At 31.5% G+C, this 19687-nt stretch overlaps 2 protein-coding genes across 3 annotated transcripts; one reads left to right on the forward strand and one right to left on the reverse strand.

Moving 5' to 3' along the window:
- Positions 1-5132: 5132 nt before the first annotated feature.
- Positions 5133-6455, reverse strand: LOC108345062 (uncharacterized). Its single transcript, XM_017583626.2, has 2 exons — positions 6210-6455; positions 5133-5404 (listed from the first exon to the last, which is right to left on the reverse strand). The coding sequence occupies exons 1-2, from the start codon at positions 6375-6377 to the stop codon at positions 5357-5359; spliced, it is 216 nt and encodes a 71-aa protein (XP_017439115.1). The 5' UTR covers positions 6378-6455; the 3' UTR covers positions 5133-5356.
- Positions 6456-6991: 536 nt separating this feature from the next.
- LOC108343903 (methyl-CpG-binding domain-containing protein 2) lies at positions 6992-11171 on the forward strand. 2 transcript variants are annotated; one of them, XM_017582342.2, is made up of 6 exons: positions 6992-7062; positions 7346-7426; positions 9258-9838; positions 10006-10059; positions 10200-10357; positions 10648-11171. In XM_017582342.2, the coding sequence occupies exons 1-6, from the start codon at positions 7021-7023 to the stop codon at positions 10812-10814; spliced, it is 1083 nt and encodes a 360-aa protein (XP_017437831.1). In that variant the 5' UTR covers positions 6992-7020; the 3' UTR covers positions 10815-11171. The 2 variants fall into 2 exon arrangements, with proteins under 2 accessions (XP_017437831.1, XP_017437832.1); XM_017582343.2 differs by having other exon boundaries at positions 6999-7157.
- The last annotated feature ends 8516 nt before the right edge of the window (positions 11172-19687 follow it).

A 19687-nucleotide genomic window follows, 5' to 3' on the forward strand; every position in this document is an offset into this window, starting at 1 on the left:
CAACTCTTAGTTCGCCATTCTCTCCTTTACAACCATGTGATTATTACTTCATGGACCAAACCAAACGAAATAAAGTATCTAATATTAATTTATAAGTATTGTGTATACACAATCAATGAAAGGTGTCAACTTTAAAGGATGATCAATGAAGATGGGAGAAAGAAAATTAATATAATCAAATATGAATACCAACTGTTTTTTTTTATGGGAATCTGAAAATATTTTGGTGGTTGAAGCCATGGTCGAAGTCGAAGCCAACACCAACTCCACAACTCATTCCCATGCCAAAAATCAGGTCGAGGTGGTTAAAGCTATCAACCTCCGAACCCTAACCCACCAACCAAATCCAAACCTATTTCGTTGTGGCATCTGATGCTTACTCCGAAGTCAGGACCTAACATTGATGTTTGAGCTTTCATAGGTTTGTTGTTGTTTCCTACAAACTTCATAACAAAGAATTGTTTCTAGTCCGTGATGGCTCTAGTGGTAATCGACCTTGCGGGCGACGACCATGGCAGGACGAAGCAATGCATAGTGATAGTAGATGACATTTTGACAAAGAAGAGAGATAGGGAGAGAAGCAGAAGAAGCAAAAGAAGAAGTTGTGTCGACAAAGATAGTCATCGAGGTAACATCGTAGTGGCAACCTCTTAGTGACGTAATTGCACGAAGGGTTGACCAGAAAAAAAAATCATGATTGGAATGTGTATGGTTCTACAACCAGGGTTTCGAAAGTTGGGAAGTTTGTAGATTTGTGTTTATAAATAATAGAAAATAAAAAAAACAACTTTCTAGTTATAATTGAAACTAATATAAAAAGTTTCTTTTATTTTTTACAAAAGTGTCACCATGTACACTTTCTATATTGGTTATAACTACAACTGATGTAGAAAGTGTCATCTTATTTACAATTATGTCACTATACCACTTTTTATACCTATTGAATTATAATCAATATAAAAAATTGTTATAAAAAATATTTTTTTCACCAGTAAATATAGAATGGCTTTAATAGTTTAGAGTGAAATATGTTTTTAGTCCCTAAATTATGACGCGATTTTGGTTTTCATCCTTCTTCGAAAAGTTTGTTCATTTTAGTCCTCTTAGTTTTGAAACTCTTATGTTTAGTCCTTAAAAATCAACGGCGTTAAGTTTTCTGTGAGGTGGAAAACAACGAGCCACGTGTGATGCTACCTTCCCTGACCACTTTTAATTGACGTGACAGTAAAGGTCTAGTGGTCGGTTGGCCTGATGGGTGGTCAGCCATAAAAACTTGGTGGTCGGTCGGTCTGCCTAGTGGGTGGTCGGTCTGGTGGTGCCTGAACGAAGGTCAGTGTTTGTGCTTTATTGACTTCGTTTTTATGCAGCTTGCTTTATACAACTTGACTTCGTTTCTGAATACCGTGCGGTCTCATGACACCACCAGGCCGACCACATACCAAGTCGAGCTCCATGCCGACCGACCACCCACTAGGCTGACCGACCACCAAACTGAGTGGCTGACCACCCACCAAGTCGACCGACCACTAGATCGAGTGGTTGACCACCCACCAGACCGACGGACCACCAGACCGAGTGGTCGGCCACCCACCAGGCCGACCGACCACCAGACCTTTATTGCCACGTCAATTAAAAGTAGTGAGGGAAGGTGGCATCACACGTGGCTCGTCGTTTGCCACCTTACAGAAAACTTAACGTCGTTGCTTTTTAAGGACTAAAAATAAGAGTTTCCAAACTAAGAGAACTAAAATGAACAAATCTTTCGAAGAGAGACAAAAATCAAAATCGCGTGATAGTTTAGGGACTAAAAATATATTTAATCCAATAGTTTATAAAAGAAAATAAAAAATTGTATAGAGAAATAAGATTTGTTCAACTTGGGAAAAACTGAAAGGAAAGAATAAAATATATTTTTTATGCTATCTAATATACTATTCAACACTTAAAATTAATAATCATACATTTTCTTATAATAATAAAAATAAAAAATATTATAAAGAAATGGAAAATTAGGTAAACTTGATTAATATAAAATAAATGAAACAATTGACAGAGAAAAAGAATTGTGCAACAAAAAGCAGAGTTATTTAGAATGAAATAAAGGATTAAAGAAAATAAGTTTTGTAAGTTAAGCAATAAACTAAAGAATGTTTTAATCATTTAAAAGAAATGTACATAATGAGGTACCAAATTTTAAAAGTTAAAGTATTACTCTACCCTTATCCATGTCTCAGTGTTACCACCATGAACTTCCAATCTCGCCTACACAAGATAAGTTAATACTTAGTCAAAAAGAATTATTTAACTAAAAATTCCAACTATCTATTTCATTAATTTCTTTTGGAATATATTGTTGAACAATTAAATAATAATAATTGTATTGAGAACAATAATTGAAACATAAATCTAATCTACATAAAAGAGAATTATATAAATAAATAAATAAGCATATGGATCTCTCAACATATACAAACTAAAACAGATCAAAACTAGCAAAGATGATTATTAAATATAAATACTTAATAACTATCACTAACCATTAAAAGATATATTTATAAATATTACATATTAATATTATTAGTTAAGAACCTCGTACCGAGGAAGGAAGAGTGTCGTTATTATCATAAAGAACGAGGTGGCGTAGTTATAGGAAATGATTGGAACTGTTTAATTATATATAACTTAATTACAAATCTATGTGATAGAATCAGAGCAATAATTAGTCATTTACAAATCAAAATGTCTTCATTCAACTTTACGTGATACCTAATACGACTTTATTAATTATTGATTTATAAAAAACTGTTTTTAAACCTGAATAATGTCCCTTCTTTAATTCAACTAGTCATTCATGTTCAATTATTAGGGTTTCAAAGTTATTAATGTACTATATTATATTATAAATTTCAAGCTTCATTGGTTTTTTTTTCAAATATATCACTATTTGATGACAATATTGTTATTAAAACCATATAAAATAACTAATTATTAAAATCATGTCAAATAACTAAATTTCATTTTTATTAGAATTAAAACTTGTAACTTACATAAAAAAACATGGTTGACAAAAAATAAACGAACAAATTATATTCCTTCGGATAAAACATCAATTACTGCTTTAATTTATCAATAAGTAGGTTTTTTCCCATAGTTAATTTTCCTAAAAGATAATTTATCCCTATGGGAATTTATCAAATATATGAACATCTTTTTATAAACCTTTGGAACCTTTATATGTGGTCGCACTTAATTAATCATACCAATCTTACTTATTAAATCATTAATACTTATTTATAATAAAATATTTAATATTGCTGAATATTGTTGATCAGTTTCTCAACCTTAAAGTATAAAAATAGGGAACTTCTATGAGATTTATTAATAATATTTATTTATTAAGTAATGCTCAAATGATATGTAAATTTTACTAAAGAGTAATACTAATAACTTTACTTTAAAAAATACCTTTTTTTATTGAACTGTTAAATCATAATTTTATATCATATCATTTCTGTCGAATATTATTAAAATTAATCAAATAAAAAAGTGATTAAATCATTAACATTTTGCCATATTTTAATAAGTATATTTTGATTCATATACATATATCAAATAATTTTATATTAAAATATTTTTTAAATTAAAAATAATATCTCGCTCTCTCTATCTCTCTTTATATATATATATATATATATATATATATATATATATATATATATATATATATATATATATATATATATATATATATATATATATATATATATATATATATATATCATACAATTTACATCTGGTTAAAAGCGTTATCATTGGGATCTTCGCATTAAAAAAAGTTTGAAAGCAAAATACATCAAAATAAATAAATTATATAAACAGAATCATAAAATTTTATAGTAGGAGTTAACATAAATTACCTTAATTGATCAAAATCCAATAAAACAACTAAAATTAAGTTGGGTTAGGGTGGGGAGTCAAGTGGATACAATATGGGTGTTACTTCATAGGGTGATAAAGAAATTTGATAGGGTGCAGAAAGTAACATCTTACATGCGCCAATAAATATTTAGATTTGGGTCTCAATCTAACCCAACTTAGTGGCGTATTTTTTATTATTGTAGGTTTTTAGTTAGATATTATTTTCCAAGTATTGAAAGCATAATTTCCAAATTGTCCCTACCTTGATTTCTCAACAAAGTCATAGTTCAAAGATTGAAATTGATTCAAGACTTTTGAAGTACCAATTGAAAGTCTAAATCAGGATCGGAATTCAAATTGGAAGGTATCAAAATTTACTGTCAAGAAAAGAAAATTCGAGATAACGGGAGCACATTGGTGAACTGAAGTTATTATCAACATCTTGGTGAATCTTGAAAGTTATTGAAAAGGTTATCTATCCTGGAGGGCCTACCATTTCCTACTGGTTTTTGAACTTGGCACAGTTCTAAGAGAACTAACCTTGAAAGGAGAACAGTTGCGACTGACGAATTACACAAATCCAAAACAAAAAGTGAATGCTACCACAATTTATATGAATGATTTTCCAGAGCCACCAGATTGGTTATGTTACAAGATAAGCGACGTCACTGTAAAATTGGGATTTTTTTTTCAATTTAAACCAGTTTGCCTTCAATGAAATTTCTTTTCTTTTCTTTGGGAATAAATCTCACGTCTTTAACAAATTACAGAAGGCATTAGTGTCTAACATTAGACTACCCTTTTACCCAAAAATAACAAATAAGCATTAAATTAATCAATCAATAAAAAAAGCGTCAGAATACAACATTAGACTGCAATTACCTGAATCTCTAATTTCTTCCCAACTTTGATAGCCAAAGAAAAAAATACTCATCACTAAAATTTATGTGCTTTTACAGTTTCATCATGTGATTTTTTTTTTTTTGTTCTTTCAACTAACTTATCGAATTCTGTAGTTTCTGAAGAGGCACCTCTATGCTATTATCAGAGTGTCAATTTCCATGAAGTCAAATAGAAGAACCATGGCTTGTTTATGCAGATAAAAAATATAGAAATCCTAATTCCGATCAGTTTATCTCACAAATTAACCATATACACTTACAAAAAGTCTAGTACTATCATATTATTTTATTACCGTCTCATTTGATCATGAATTTGAGGTATGTTCATGATATTATAAATTGTGAAGCATGGTAACGAGTTAACAGCATAACAGAAATTTCAAATGAGAACCACCGAACATGGAGAGGTTTAATAGGTTTACCGTACTTAAGGAGGCAAGCCTTTGCCAATTAAGAAGAAAACACATGTCTGTAGCCTCGTATCAAGGTCTAACTTTTATAACCCCCAATTATTACAAAAACCAACCTCCACACTCTCACATGAACTTCCTGTACGGCCTACCATTATCTTCATCTTGCATATGCTGTAACAACAACAGTTCAAATTTACACTAAATTATATGGTCAAATGCAAAGAATAGCATTCACGAGTACTGCAAAAGAGCAGGTTAAAAAATAAAAGTGAAAAGAAAATTTAAGAAGAGCACGCCATTCATGATCACACCTCCTATAGTTGAAAGTACATTACAAATGAAAGATCGATCAGAGTCAGACGGATGAAGCCATACCACAGCTTCAAGTAGAAAGAACAATTGATAACTCAAGTTAGGCAATCTTGTAAACAGTTTAGCTGCTACCCATGATCCATCTCGATTTTCTCGAGAATTTAAATAATGCCTAAGCACACAGAATTAGGATGTGTGATTTGTATTTTAAAAAAATTTCTTAGTTTTCAAAATGAAACGAAACAAGGTTGGTTAGACAGAAGTGAAAGAGGGTGATTCAAGACTCAGAATAGAGAGTGAGATAGAAGGGGAGGTTAAAAACCACGCTGAATATTATTTTTTTTGTTAAAATATTGAATACAAACAGACATGAATACAATTTGGATGAAAAATTGATATTTCACAAGTGAAAATAGAATTAAGAGAGAAACCCAGGGTGATGAGGTGAAAAGGAAGGTATTGGTAGCTGTTAGTTGTGGTGGAAGCAGTGAGCGACCGTACAGATAGATGAATTGGAAATTGGTAGGGATATTCTCTTATGTGCACACACAAGCATACATGGAAAATGGTGAAACCTAACCTAAGCGAAATTGAAATTGAAATTGAAATCGAAATTGAAAGAGTAACATGTTAAACATGGATAAAATAGGGGAAGGAGACTCACGAATTCACGGACAATGCCCTTGTAGACAAGGACGGGAATGGCGATGCCGAAGATGCCAACAAGGGCGAGATTGCGGCGAGTCCAACGGAAATTCAATTCCAGATTCTCTCTGGCAGTGCCCCAATCCTCTATGAATTTGTTCTTGTTTGCTTCCATTCCTCCTCCCATCTTCTTCTTCTTCTTCTCTCTTTCTCTCTTTCTCTTCCTGATCAGATCCAATCCCTCTTTCTCTTCCTCCTTTCTTCCTCCCCTCTCCCTAACTTACCACTCTTTCAATCCATGGGCCTGGGCCCACTACTTCATTTAACTATCCACGCCATTTCTCATTGCACCTCCATATATTTTTTTCTGCACTTCCATAAAAGCAAAAATTCCCATTTTATCTTCAAAAAATACACTAAGAATGGACATCTGAAAATTCTTTAGCTTTCCAACTATGCAATCCTGAAATCATTTTTAACTTTTGAGATGGTAGAATTTATGAATTAAATTGTATAATGCGTAATCATTTTTAGATTATGTAATTCACTACATATTTTAGATGGTATAATATATAATATATTTTTAAATTTTACAAATTAAAATTGCTTAAATCGATGATAATTTTTCCCAAAATGTAGGAAGAAGGGACGGTGAAGGCGCTAAAGATATAGTGTGATTTTTAATTCTTATAGCATAACTATATATGTAAGCAGACTTAATTCAAGTTATAGTTATTATCGTTATTATAATATAAAGAAAGTATATTAACTAAGTGGTAGAAGTTATAGAGGAAGATGAAATTGGAGAAGGAAGATAGAAAATAAATGGAATGGATATATTAGATTTTGAGGAAGAAAAATCGGAGGAGAGGGTGAGTTTGTTGTTTCGTTCTTGTTGTTTCCGCAGGTCAAACTAAACACAACAGACAAGCTCTTCCTGCGCCTTTGTCTTTCTTCCTAATTCTGTGTATGATTTTTCTTGTTCCTTCTCCTTAGCCTCTGGGATCGTAGATTTTATGTGTGGATGAGAGAATGGCGGAGGAGGACTTCAAATCGGAAGCTTCTTGAATCAACACGCCACAAAATGCTTTTCTTTTCTTTTCTTTGATTATCTTTTCTCCATCTTTTGATTAACTCTTTCACTTTGGTTCGCAGAGCTTCCTGTCGAAACACCATCATCTTCTTATGTCTCTCACTCCCGGCCAACCACCCGACCTCCTCTGTTCTTCCCCTCAGGTTCGCCTTTCAACATTTTCATTTTTTTGTCTTTAGTTTCAAATTCCACCTACCTCTGTTTTTTTATTATAGCTGTTCGTTATTTTTTCTTCGCTTCTTGTATGTTGCAAAGAAATACATAACCCCATTGGTAATTTTTCTGTTTTGATTGCATATTTTGCGTCTTTCAACCTCCCTGATTTAATTGCAAACATTGACTCTTCTGTTCATACCTGTGCAAATCTTGTCATTATTAAAACTCCTCCTTCAAGCTCCCTATTTGTGTTTAGTTCCCTTGGTTACATAAAAGTCAATTTTTGTTTTTTTAGCTTTTTGGGTTACATGGGATGATACAATAGCCTCTAGTTTCTTTCTAACGCTGAGTTTTCAAATACTGGAGTTAAAGGGTTAAACTTTAACCATACTAGATCTTATTGGTTGTTCTCTCATGCCCATGTTATACCTAGGCTATTATGATCTTCATGGAGTTCACTTTTAATTTTGTTAGATGCTTCTTCCCTTACACTTTGAGCCATGTATGAATTAAATTTTAAACAAAAATGTTAATACCATATCCTTTGCTGTTAATCATTGTTTCTGAGATTGAAAGGACCTTCAAATTATACCAGCATACTGAAAAGATTAAAATATACACTCCAAAACAGAACTTGAATTTTGGCTAATCGAGAAATTCTAACGACACATTCTCTCACACACTTTACATTATATGCACTGTTATAGGCCACACTTCACTGTAATTGTCACAGTGGCCGCAATAGCAGCGATGTTCCACTGCTACGCGGATGGTGTCCAAATCCTGAGAATAGCATCCGAATGTCACAAGGGCATTTTCTGGACGTAATTTTGGGTAAAATGGTTTTCAGCTGGTATAAAATCCTTTCAAATATCATTGTCATCTTCTCACGTGCATCCTATCCTACCTTGTGGCTAATACACAATCCCTATCGTTGTGTGTCTCTCTGGCAATCTGTTGCTTTTTTTACTTCTCTCTTATTCTCATTTTCAGGTTTTTTTCTTCTAATTTTTGTTCTCTTGTTTTCATAAATCCCTGTTTTTTTTTTATCCTTTTCTGTTTGTTTCTCTATTGTGATTTTTTTTCTGTTTTTCGTGTTCACTTTGTTCGGTAAGTCTATGTTCTCTGTAGTATATGGCTCCTAGGTCTCATTTTTGGTGCTCTATATCTCTGTGGTCAGAGATGGTATCGTTTATTACATTTTACCTGTAGGTTTACATAAGACTGAGACCTATAACTTTTATTGTTAATTATGGTCACTCCTTACTATGCGAATTTATATATGCTTAATTATGTAAATTATATAACTAGTTTCAAAATATTGGTAATTATGCACTATCTATTTGCTGTAGCATTTTTGGAGGTAGTCACTACCTGGAACTGATTACTATGCTATTAAGAAAGAATGTTGAGAAAAGTGTGTCAAGGAATGTATTGCAACCATTGGTTTTTGGTTTTTATTACATGGAATTTTGTCTAACATTAGGCTAGCCTTTAAATTGTTTTAAATTTGCCTCCCTGTTTGCCATGGCCATATTGGGCTTCCTAACCTCTGTCTTAAACAATTCATCCTCCTTCTAATAGGACCCTGGATGTTGTGCTAATGTAATGAAGGTATACAATATGGAATGTAGCTCTTTAGGGGGATTAATGTAATAGTCTCAATAAATATGATAATGAGAAATCCCTTCCAGTATGGGATATATTCAATAATGGTTTTCTGCATGATTAAGAATTTCATAAAGTTTAATCCGTAACAAGGTTAAGGTTATTCTGTACTGTTATTTACTTCACTAGTTATTTAAATATATCTTCCAGGAAAATCAGATGCATCGTGCTAAATTTTCCCTTACACCCAAGAGTGAAGTCAAGGACTTGACAGGTTCAAGTTTTCACAGTTACAAGCAAAGCAGTCTTCTGGATCCCATAGAAGTTTCTTCATCTTCGGATGATGAAGAGGACCTTCCTAATGAAAATGTGTCTAATCAATTAGTCCTTTATGATCCTGTGACAAATGGAAACAATGCAATTGAACTTCCACCTTATCCTCTCCGGTGTGAACCTCCAATGCAAACAAGAAGACAACCTTCACATTCAATTCCTAGAATTTTGCCTTCAGTTGGTGCTTTCACTGTTCAATGTGCATCCTGCTTTAAATGGAGGTTGATTCCAACAAAGGAAAAATATGAAGAAATCCGTGAACATATTCTTGAACAGCCTTTTGTTTGTCAAAAAGCTCTTGAATGGCGACCAGATGTATCTTGTGATGATCCAGAGGATATTTCTCAGGATGACAGCAGGATTTGGGCTATTGATAAGCCAAATATTGCGCAGCCTCCGGCTGGATGGGAGCGACTACTAAGGATCAGAGCTGAAGGAAGCTCCAAATTTGCAGATATGTATGCATCCGTTATAGGCCCTTTTACTTTGACTTGTCATTGAAATAGAAACACCCTTGTGCAATGATGCAATACTGATTCTTTCCATCTATTAAATAATTCTTTGGGTTAGGAAATATGCTTTTATGCAAACTTTAACTTGCTATTCTAATATTTTAACATTTCAGATATTATATGGCACCATCAGGCAAGAGATTACGCTCAATGGTAGAGATCCAGAAGTATGTTCTTGCTGCTTTTGTTTTACTGTCTTTGCATGTTACCTTGAAAATTACTTTTCCTTTTCTGAGTTATTATTATTACTATTGACATTGGCTTCCAATCTTCTTATAACTTTCTCATGGCGCCTCTGTATTTTTAGGTTCTTGACGGAACATCCTGAGTATACAAGAGATGGGGTTACGCTTTCACAGTTCTCATTTCAAATACCAAGGCCATTACAAGAAAACTATGTGAGGAAGCGTTCCGCTAGACTTCGCTCTTCATATGAAGCCGGTGGACCTGTTGAACATGAGCAAGGTACATACAATTTATAATAAATTATTTGTAGGAATTTAAATGTGAGGTTTTAAACATGAAGCACCAAAATTTATATGGATAAAAAATTAAAGTAGAGAAGGTGTGATTTATATTTTCATTTGTGCACCAAAGTATTCTATTTAATGATTTATATTGTATTCCAATGGATATGACAGACGTGATCTTCTCTAACGGTTAGAATGCATAAAAAAAAACTGTCAATCTAGCAACCCTCTTGTGAATACTAAGGATTTTAGTGCATTGTTATAATGGTTATATCTATGATGCAGTGACTCCTCTAGCATGGTTAGGCCCAGAAGGCCATTCTGATTTGCATGCTGGAAGACTGAGGCTTTCTGCTCCTTTCGTGGGATCCCATGATCTTGACCCTATCGGTATCAGCCCTCCTGCAAAGAGGCAAGCAACTCAGAACTTTTTTCATAAAGAGGACCTGTAGTTAGATGCTTGTCTTCTCGGTAGTTAAAACAGAAGGACCCTGATCAAATCTCTAAATATCCTTTTCGATGGAGCATTCAAGGTGTAATATGAGCTTGCCAAATCATGTGAATAACAGTCCAGAGAAGGAACGTTGTCCTAGCGACTCGAGTTTCCTAGAATTAGTAACCATGGAGATAAAGATCTTGGCATTCATAGTAAAGTTGTATTTTGCATGTGGAAAGGTGTGGAAGGACTTTTATTTGTACAAAAATGGGTGCCTTCCCTTATAGAATATTTAAGCCTTGACTAACATTCTGATGTGAAAATATGGCGGGTTATTTGTTTGTAATAGGAAGTTGATGGTGTTTGTTCGTTATTTGAGCTTCTTTTATACATTTTTTATTTCACGCCTATTGTTTGATTGAGATCTTAAGCAACAAGGGAAAAGTGTTATCTTTTATAATGATGATGCTCTTGGTGTCGTGAAAAAGGATAGCATCAATAACGATGATAATAATAACATGGGCACATGATGACGATAATTTTGAGGACCAATCATCATACGTACCTTAGGCGAACATGGGTTCTGTAGACTTTAGTGTGTATTGGAAAAAGAAAGGGTATGTCATGATTTTGATGAAGCTTAGAAATGTAAGTCCCTTGGCACATTCGATATTGGGGTGTGTTTTAAATTTAAAGGTTTCAGAATTTCTAAACCACGTTTTGATGCATTCAACGCCAAAACAAGCACTCGGAGTTGGTGAGGGTCAGTGAACCAGATGACGAGGGTATCAATATGTCAGCCATGTGTCAAACAATTCCACACTTTTAGAACGCACCAATTCACAAATGACCAATGTTTATGAAAGGTGGGTCGAATACTCTCAATTCCTTGTTCTATATTGTCTTTATATTTTATTAGTTGGGTTTTTAAGTTTTTTTTTTTCTAATTGTTCATATGTTACTTATAGAAAGAATTTTGATATTAAAATCAGTAATTGATTGAAAAAGTAGTAAATGTTTTAATATATATATATATATATATATATATATATATATATATATATATATATATATATATATATATATATATATATATATCAACAATCATATTTTAAACCTTTATTTATAGTAACTGTTATATACTTTTATTTTTTTTGTTAGTTTAATCACTGTCTAATCACACCTTAATCAACATTAGTTGGTTAGTTCGTGAATATTATTGGTTACATGTTAATATAATTTTTATTCTGCAATTAATCGGTGTGTCAGTCATTCAAGATGATCGATTAAGATTATCAATCAGTGTTATCGGCCATGATGATTAGTTAGGATGATTGGTCATAATGATCGACCTAAGAATGATTCGTTCGACCCAAGATGTACTAATTGGACTACTTAGTTGACCAAACGATCCAAGATGTACTAATTGGTCTACTTAGTTGACCAAACAAAGGGTATGTACCATACAACTAATTTTTGGCTTTTCCTTATACATGGTTGCTACTTAACAAATTTAGCATATATGGCTTTACATTGTCTTATGAATATGTCAAATATGTTGTTTGGGGTAAGGACAATCTAGCAAGGATATTTCTCATGTGCACACTAATGTTCTGTCTTCCCTTGAATTTCAAGGATGCTTTCCGACATTTGCATCATGTAATGTCACCAGAATTAGAATTAGATATTGTTGGACACACCACCAAATCACTTATTCCAACATGAGTGCACTTAGTCCTATGTAAATTGCCCAACATGGCACAAAGGCCATCTTTATTTTATTTGATGTCCTTTCCACATTGACATTATACAAATATTTGGCAAGATTGTAATATATATATATATATATATATATATATATATATATATATATATATATATATATTTATAAACAGAATCACTTATCCGAAATTAAAGAGAATTGGTAATTGTGTTCACAACAACTTTACTCTATAAATAAATTGATTTACATATATTATTGTATTATTCATATAATCAATAATACAATTTATGCACTCATATATGTATGATAGTTGTACTTAAAACAAACAAAAACGACTATAAACAATTAACTATCCATAAGATTTCAATGGTTAATATATTAATTATTCATAAGACTTTAACTATTAGTATATTTAAGTTTATTTCAAACCAGAAGAGATGCAATAAGACCAAGAAGTTGTTGAATAAAGCCAAAGTAGAGAAAAAAAAATTTCTTACTTTATTTTCAACAGCAGTCATACAAAATTGCATTTGAAAAATTGAGATGTGTAAAAAATACTGTGAGAATAAATTTGATTAGGGAAGGTAGAAGTTATGGGTGTTCATAACATGGAAACAATTTAATTGGCCAGTTTGGGAGCATGAGAAAAAGAGTGTTTCTTTCTGCACTCCCAACATTTTTCTCTGCACCCTCGTAATTTTAAAATCCTAAAATTATATCCTATGTTTTAAAAGATCTTACATTCCATTTTTTTTCCTTAACAAATTTTAAAATTCTTTGAAGAAAAAATTCTTCCAAAATTCGTTGAGAATTTTTTTTAACAGATTTAAAAATTTGTAGAAGAATATTAGTTTTAGAAAGTGGGATACAGGAAAAAATGTGAGAAAATGGAGGAAAAACCACTCTGGAAAGAAAAGGGCAGCATCCCCTTGTGGATGAGTGAAAGTGCAACAAGGCCCTAAAAATGTTGATGAGAGTAGTTGGTTTACATTTAGTGGTGACGGATGGCAGATGCAATGATGAGGAACTTAGCATACGTTATATGATAAAACCCTATTTTGGGTCACTTTCGGAATCAATTATTGGGAAATTTGGAAGAGTCAAGAATTGTGTCTCTCTGGTTGGTTGTGGGATACGATATGATATGACATGATCAATCTCAACAAATTCCATTCTCATACTCTTAACACATACCATGTGCACTCTATTAAATGCCATTTGGCTCTTATCTCCATTTGCTTTTTCATAAACACTTTTTTTTTTTCATTTTTCTGCATATAAAATAACCATTTTAACACTTTCATTATCGACATATTCAGATAATCAAATTCTCTCCATGCTTACTTTGTACCTACTGCGTTTTTATTCACAGATTCGCTCTATCTTCTTCTAATTTTCACTTTGTGTTAAAATATTTTAGTTACTTTTTAAAAGAATTGTGGAATAAAGCTTATAATAGAAAATGCGAGCGGTGAAGGCTTTTCCCTCTCCCAAAAGTTGATTAAGAATAAAGAATGGTATGTAAATGTTGTTATCATTTAATACGATGTTGATGTTTTTGTTGAAAATAAGAAGAAGAAAGTTGAATGATGGAAAAGTGAAGGTGAGAGTGATAAATTAGAGGAAAAAGAAAACTTGGAAAATGATGGAACCTAAACCTACCTGTCAAACAAATGGGGTCGAATGGACCAGAAAGAATGTCCGGAGAGAATGAACCTCGTCGCCAAATGCAAATGCAAATGTAAATGCACATGTTCAACCAAAGTACTAACTTCAACCCCAAACTACATCAACATCACACCAATTCAAATAATCACTTTAGATTTTAGTGTAAAAAGGAGAAAGTTGAGTAAAAAGACTCAAAAAGTTTGTCTTTTAAGATTTTAAGTTGAAATTAATGTTTAATATTTTATGTTAGTTTGAAATATCATGTATTCATAATCTTTGGAATCCTTGGTAGATTAACTTATGAACGATGTCCAAGTAATAAAAATTAAAAAATAGGTAGCACAGCTTATATAGGTATAGAATAAGAAGAAGGGCACATGGAACCGTGAAATCAGGAATGTGTAATAAATACAAACTTTATTCTACCTACACTCTGTTTACATCCATGCACAGCCATTAATCAAGTATTTGTTGGTTGTCTTTAACAAAATAATCAAATTAGTAACACCAAAACTCTGCTAACTACATATATATAACTTGTATCGTATAATTATGAGTACATTAATCGTACTATTAATCAAGTTAGTAAAAAAATATGTTAAGCGAACTTTGTCATTAAAATAAGAAAATACTCTCAAAAAGTTTGGACGGACAGCTTATTTTTTTTGTAATATTCAAGCTTTGAACAACATAACATAATCCAAATTATTGACTTCAACTTCATAATCAAATTATTGATTTCAATTTCGTACTCGAAACATAACTTATTTTTAATTTTAAACTAAAAATATATTGAAAATTTAGAATAACAATTATTTTTAAACGGGAGAATAATAGAATATATTGCGTTATTAATTGGTGACAAGAGTTGATTCCGAGTTTGACAATGCAAAGGCAAAATGTCTGAGAATTCTACAGACTCGTGAATCACGTATCTATAAACAAACGTCACAACATACATCACAAATGAAAATGAGCGATTCAATACTCTTATTCATATATATATATATATATATATATATATAACATATAGGATATTGATAAATTAAAAGTAATGTTTGAACATGGTTAGTTAAAGAAAGAACAACATTATATATGAATCTGGTTCTTGCTAATGGAATCAAATGTCTCAATCTCATCTCCCAGAAACAAAAAATGTCTGACTTTACTTAGCTCTTCCTAGATAGAAGATTATGTTAACAAAGTATTCACACATCTAACCTTAACATCCCTTTTAATAAAAAATTAACCTAGGACACTTTAATTAACGTGTTTCATTTAATAAAAAAATTAATATTGGAAAGCTTGTTTGAAAATTAATAGCATGATGGAGCTAAGTGAGATACTTCGTGACAGACATATACATACTCTCAGATCTTTAAATGAGTATCTCAGGCTATTTATAGGTTGGAGAGAGTGCACAATTTGTGGGGAAATGTAACTCTATTATAATGATGTTATGTTACATGTAGATTCTGAATGCTTTTAATAAATAATAACTACTAATATATTCTAATTTTACAAATTATTTAAAAATTCATAAAAAATATATAATCTAGACTAGGATATTTGCCACTTAGCTTCATTATTATTATAGTATTTTATTACATTCATTTCTTTGGGGCTAAGTATAGAGGTGTAACATGATAAACATAATAACGACAACACTGTAGAATTTATGCAAATTGTTAATGAATTTTTATGCATTTTTTAGTTGAAAAAAATGCAAATGTTCGATTTATGTAACATCGTCGCAGAGATATAAGAGAATACAAACATATCCATATTCCAGAATGAGAACTGATTCCACATTACAAAAAGATTTATTTTTTATCCATCTAAGAAGAAAATGTAAGACTATTTTCAAAATTACCATATTCTTTCATTTTACTTGAAACCTATTACTATTTAATATTTAAAATATATACAATTTTTATCTTCGGCTAAAGACAATTTTTAGACTGATTGTTAATTGAATTGTCTTTAAATTTCAGATTTTCAATATTTTCAATAATTGACTTGAATAGTTGTCCTGTGTGTTACTTTTTGTCATATGTGTGGTATGTAATAAATATTAAATATTAAACCATTATTATATGTGGTGTATGTTAGATGAAGATGATGCGATCAAATATTACTTATTCAAAATATTTTTTTTTATCGCAGCAATCTAATAAATGATAGTATAATTTTCACTGATTACAAAAGTACTAAAATGATGTTATAAGGTTTTAAAATGATAATAAACTATATTTAATTTTATGTTATTAATGATTTACTCCAAGTATGCTGCTCAGAAAAATAATAAGATGATCAATGAAAACAAGTTTAGTTTCTTTTAAATCATTAGACCTAAATTCCATGTATATCGTCTTTTGGAGTCATCAATGATTGATTTGTTTGTCTCAAAAAAGTTTCTAAAATGATATATAAATCTTCATTTATTGTATACTAAGTTTAATATATTATTAATTACTCGAAATTATTTAAATAATTAATAAAGTAAAAGTTATAAAAAAGTACAAGAAAATGAACATGAGTTAAAAGAATCAAATGAAGGAAGAGATAACCACGACGTCATATATAATGCAAGCACAATGGCAGCTAAAAGGAAAAACATTAAAAAATTACAATAGACTAAAAATGAAGAAAATAGATATATTAGTATATATTATACAAAATATACAACGATTCCGTAAAGAAACACCACCAAATAACAGTTTTAGCATTAATTCTAAAGCAATCTTCTTCACACAATTAATTTAAACTTAAAAAATGTTACACCATAATGAAAAAAATAAATTTTAAAAGTACTTTTAAAGCAGTATTCTTATCAAATACTCATTTTCTTTTTTTCTGAATCGTAAACTTCTTGCATGCCTTTTCGTCACCAAAATTTAGACATGCAATAAATAAATATAACAGAGTAAATTTAGCTAGATTAAAATAGACAGTGAGTTAATTTATTTTTTTTCAAAAAAGGCAGAAAACCAAATGTGGCAATTCAAACAAAATTAATTATATAAAAACGAATATGTATGTTATGAAATGGATGTTACACTAAACTTTCTGTAATAAGTTTTAAGCTTCTGTATGCATGTTTATTAATCTATTTTATTTATTCTAAAACTAGTAGAAAAAAAATGTCTTCATATGTTTTTAATAAAATGTTAATAAAGATGTGAGTAATTATAATATGTGTCATTGTTAAGACGTGTGTAACTGTTTTCAATATTTAGATAATTTATTTTTATTAATTTTAAAATATAATTGAAAAAAATTAAGAATATGAAATATGCTCATAAAAAATAAAAAATCTATATCATTATAGTGTCAATTATAGGCTGAGTTTAACCTGATTTGTTTATGTACTTTTGTCTTTATCAGAAACTTTTGATAATGTTTTTAAAAATGATCGTTGTTATTTTTATTTTATGAAAAGTGTACTATAGCAATAATACAATAATAATAGTAATAATAAATAATAAATGTGAAACGCACGAAACTCCGCTCAACTCCGTCAAACCAGCCTTGATTTCGGCTGCTTTACGGTGCACGCTCACCGGCCCCCACTTTTTTTATTTTTATTTTTTAAGTTAATATTGTTTTTTATTTTACCTTTTCAAAATATTTATGTTCTTGTTTATTTTGTAACTACATTATTCTATCCAAAATACAAATAATTATAATACTCTTTAATTTTCAATTTTATAAGCAACTTTTAATATATTTCATGCATTTAATCACGTTTTTTAATGGAAATCGAATGTTAACTATAATTTTTAAATTCACCATATTAATTTTTATACATTATGTCAGACCCGTTTACCAAAAACCTTGGGATCCATGTGCCAAGAAGAGAATGAACGTCTTAGTTAGTGGAAAATAGGTGGCTGCAGGAGAGTGGCCGTTCGTTTTGGGTAACGACAGTATTTAAGGCCAAATTTCAAATGTTGTGTCATTTCTCTGCATGTCTTTCTTCTTCTCCAAACTGCTGAAGCTTTTTTCTCCTCCTTCTCTCTAAAATCTCCTCATTCTCTCTAAGAAAACCTTACTTTTTCTTCTTTCGATCACCTCTCAAGCACCGCTAGAACACTCTCAGCGTCAAGAGCTTCCGTTTAAACTGGTCGGTTTGTGATTATGAGTTGTTGAGTTTCTTCCTCTTTAGCACGTTCGTTTATTTTCGCATGCAAACCTCTATTCCTGGTCGCCTGAGCGAGTAGTATTGTTCTGAACGTTTTTAGTTTTCTGTGTGGTTCAGTATTCCTAAAATGTGGTCGTCGGACGTTAAGTCTTTGGTAGTAGGGAGCTATAATTCTGCATAGTTGAGCGTTCGGTTACGTATAGAGGTAAGGGAAGCTTATATAATTTGATTTAGATTGTTGTGTTGAATGTTTGTATGCTTGCATGATACGTTGTTTGATTATTTGATGAGTATGAAATATGATTGTACTGCTTGTTTGGATGTGTGGATGGACGTACGATATACGCTGTGAACTGAGTTGGACTAGAGTTTAATCTTCGAACCGTAGTATTCTGAGCAAAGGTGATAGTATGGTCGAGCGTCATTAGCGAGCGTTTGGTTCTTCTTGGGAGTGCATGGTCTTACTTGAATTATCATGCGTTAGGGTTAGTGTTAAGAGTCTTTCTGTAATATTATATAGGAATAGGTAAACTGTGACCGAGAGTTTGTATTCATTGTTCAGTTTTCATTGAGCGCCCGTTCATATTAAGTTCTTCTTCTAGAAAGGATTTCATTAATGAAGAGCGTGTTATAATAGTAGATACGTATATATGAGTGTTCAGCCTAAGTGTAGTTCTTCTTTAGACTTCCTAAACAGTTTAGTTAATGTGTTATATACTACTTAAGGTCGTAGACGTTATTGTTCTTTTTCATTCAGAATAAGTGGTGGCTCAATTGTATAGATTTATATTCATTCGTTTTATGTGAGTTTATTAGTGATCGGTCTTGGATCAAGCGTTCAGTCTCAGTAGCACTTGGTCTTGGACCAATGCTCGTTCAATAGTGTTCGGTTTCTACAGGGCTCGGTCTTAAACCAAGCGCTGAGTCTTGTTTTCTATAATATATTATTACCGTGTTTAGAATAAGAGTCTTCATTCAAACTCGACAGCGTTCGTTACTCAGTTTCTCATCAGTATTAGTATCGTACGTCAAACAATGTTGGTCTTTAAAAGGTATTTGGCCTAGAGTCTTAGTACTCGGCCTAGGCTTCGTGACGTCCGTTTGAACTCTTAGTGGTCTGTTTATTTAAGTTATTAAGTAACACTCAGTCATGTTAGTTTCTAAGAAGCGTTATTCCAGTCGTACTTGGGCTATGATAAGAACGTATGATCTTATTTCATTTGAAATTATGGATGCTAAAGTATGAGAGAATTTGAAATGTGATGTGGATGAAATAATTTGGTTATGAACGAGTATTCCAGGGAGGAATATCTCAGAAAATGGTTATTGATTGGTAGAGTATGAATGTGGGCAA

The sequence above is a fragment of the Vigna angularis genome, chromosome 8, assembly GCF_016808095.1.
Source record: "Vigna angularis cultivar LongXiaoDou No.4 chromosome 8, ASM1680809v1, whole genome shotgun sequence".
In the NCBI taxonomy this organism is placed as follows: Eukaryota; Viridiplantae; Streptophyta; class Magnoliopsida; order Fabales; family Fabaceae; genus Vigna; species Vigna angularis.

Excerpts from the sequence above, each read along its gene's own strand:
- LOC108345062 (XM_017583626.2), bottom strand. The coding sequence starts at position 6,377 with ATGGGAGGAGGAATGGAAGCAAACAAGAACAAATTCATAGAGGATTGG. Across the intron at positions 5,405-6,209 it reads AGGGCATTGTCCGTGAATTC|CATATGCAAGATGAAGATAA; the intron begins GTGAGTCTCCTT and ends TTGTTGTTACAG.
- LOC108343903 (XM_017582342.2), top strand. The coding sequence starts at position 7,021 with ATGGATATATTAGATTTTGAGGAAGAAAAATCGGAGGAGAGG. Across the intron at positions 7,427-9,257 it reads TCCTCTGTTCTTCCCCTCAG|GAAAATCAGATGCATCGTGC; the intron begins GTTCGCCTTTCA and ends TATATCTTCCAG. Across the intron at positions 10,060-10,199 it reads TCAATGGTAGAGATCCAGAA|GTTCTTGACGGAACATCCTG; the intron begins GTATGTTCTTGC and ends CTGTATTTTTAG.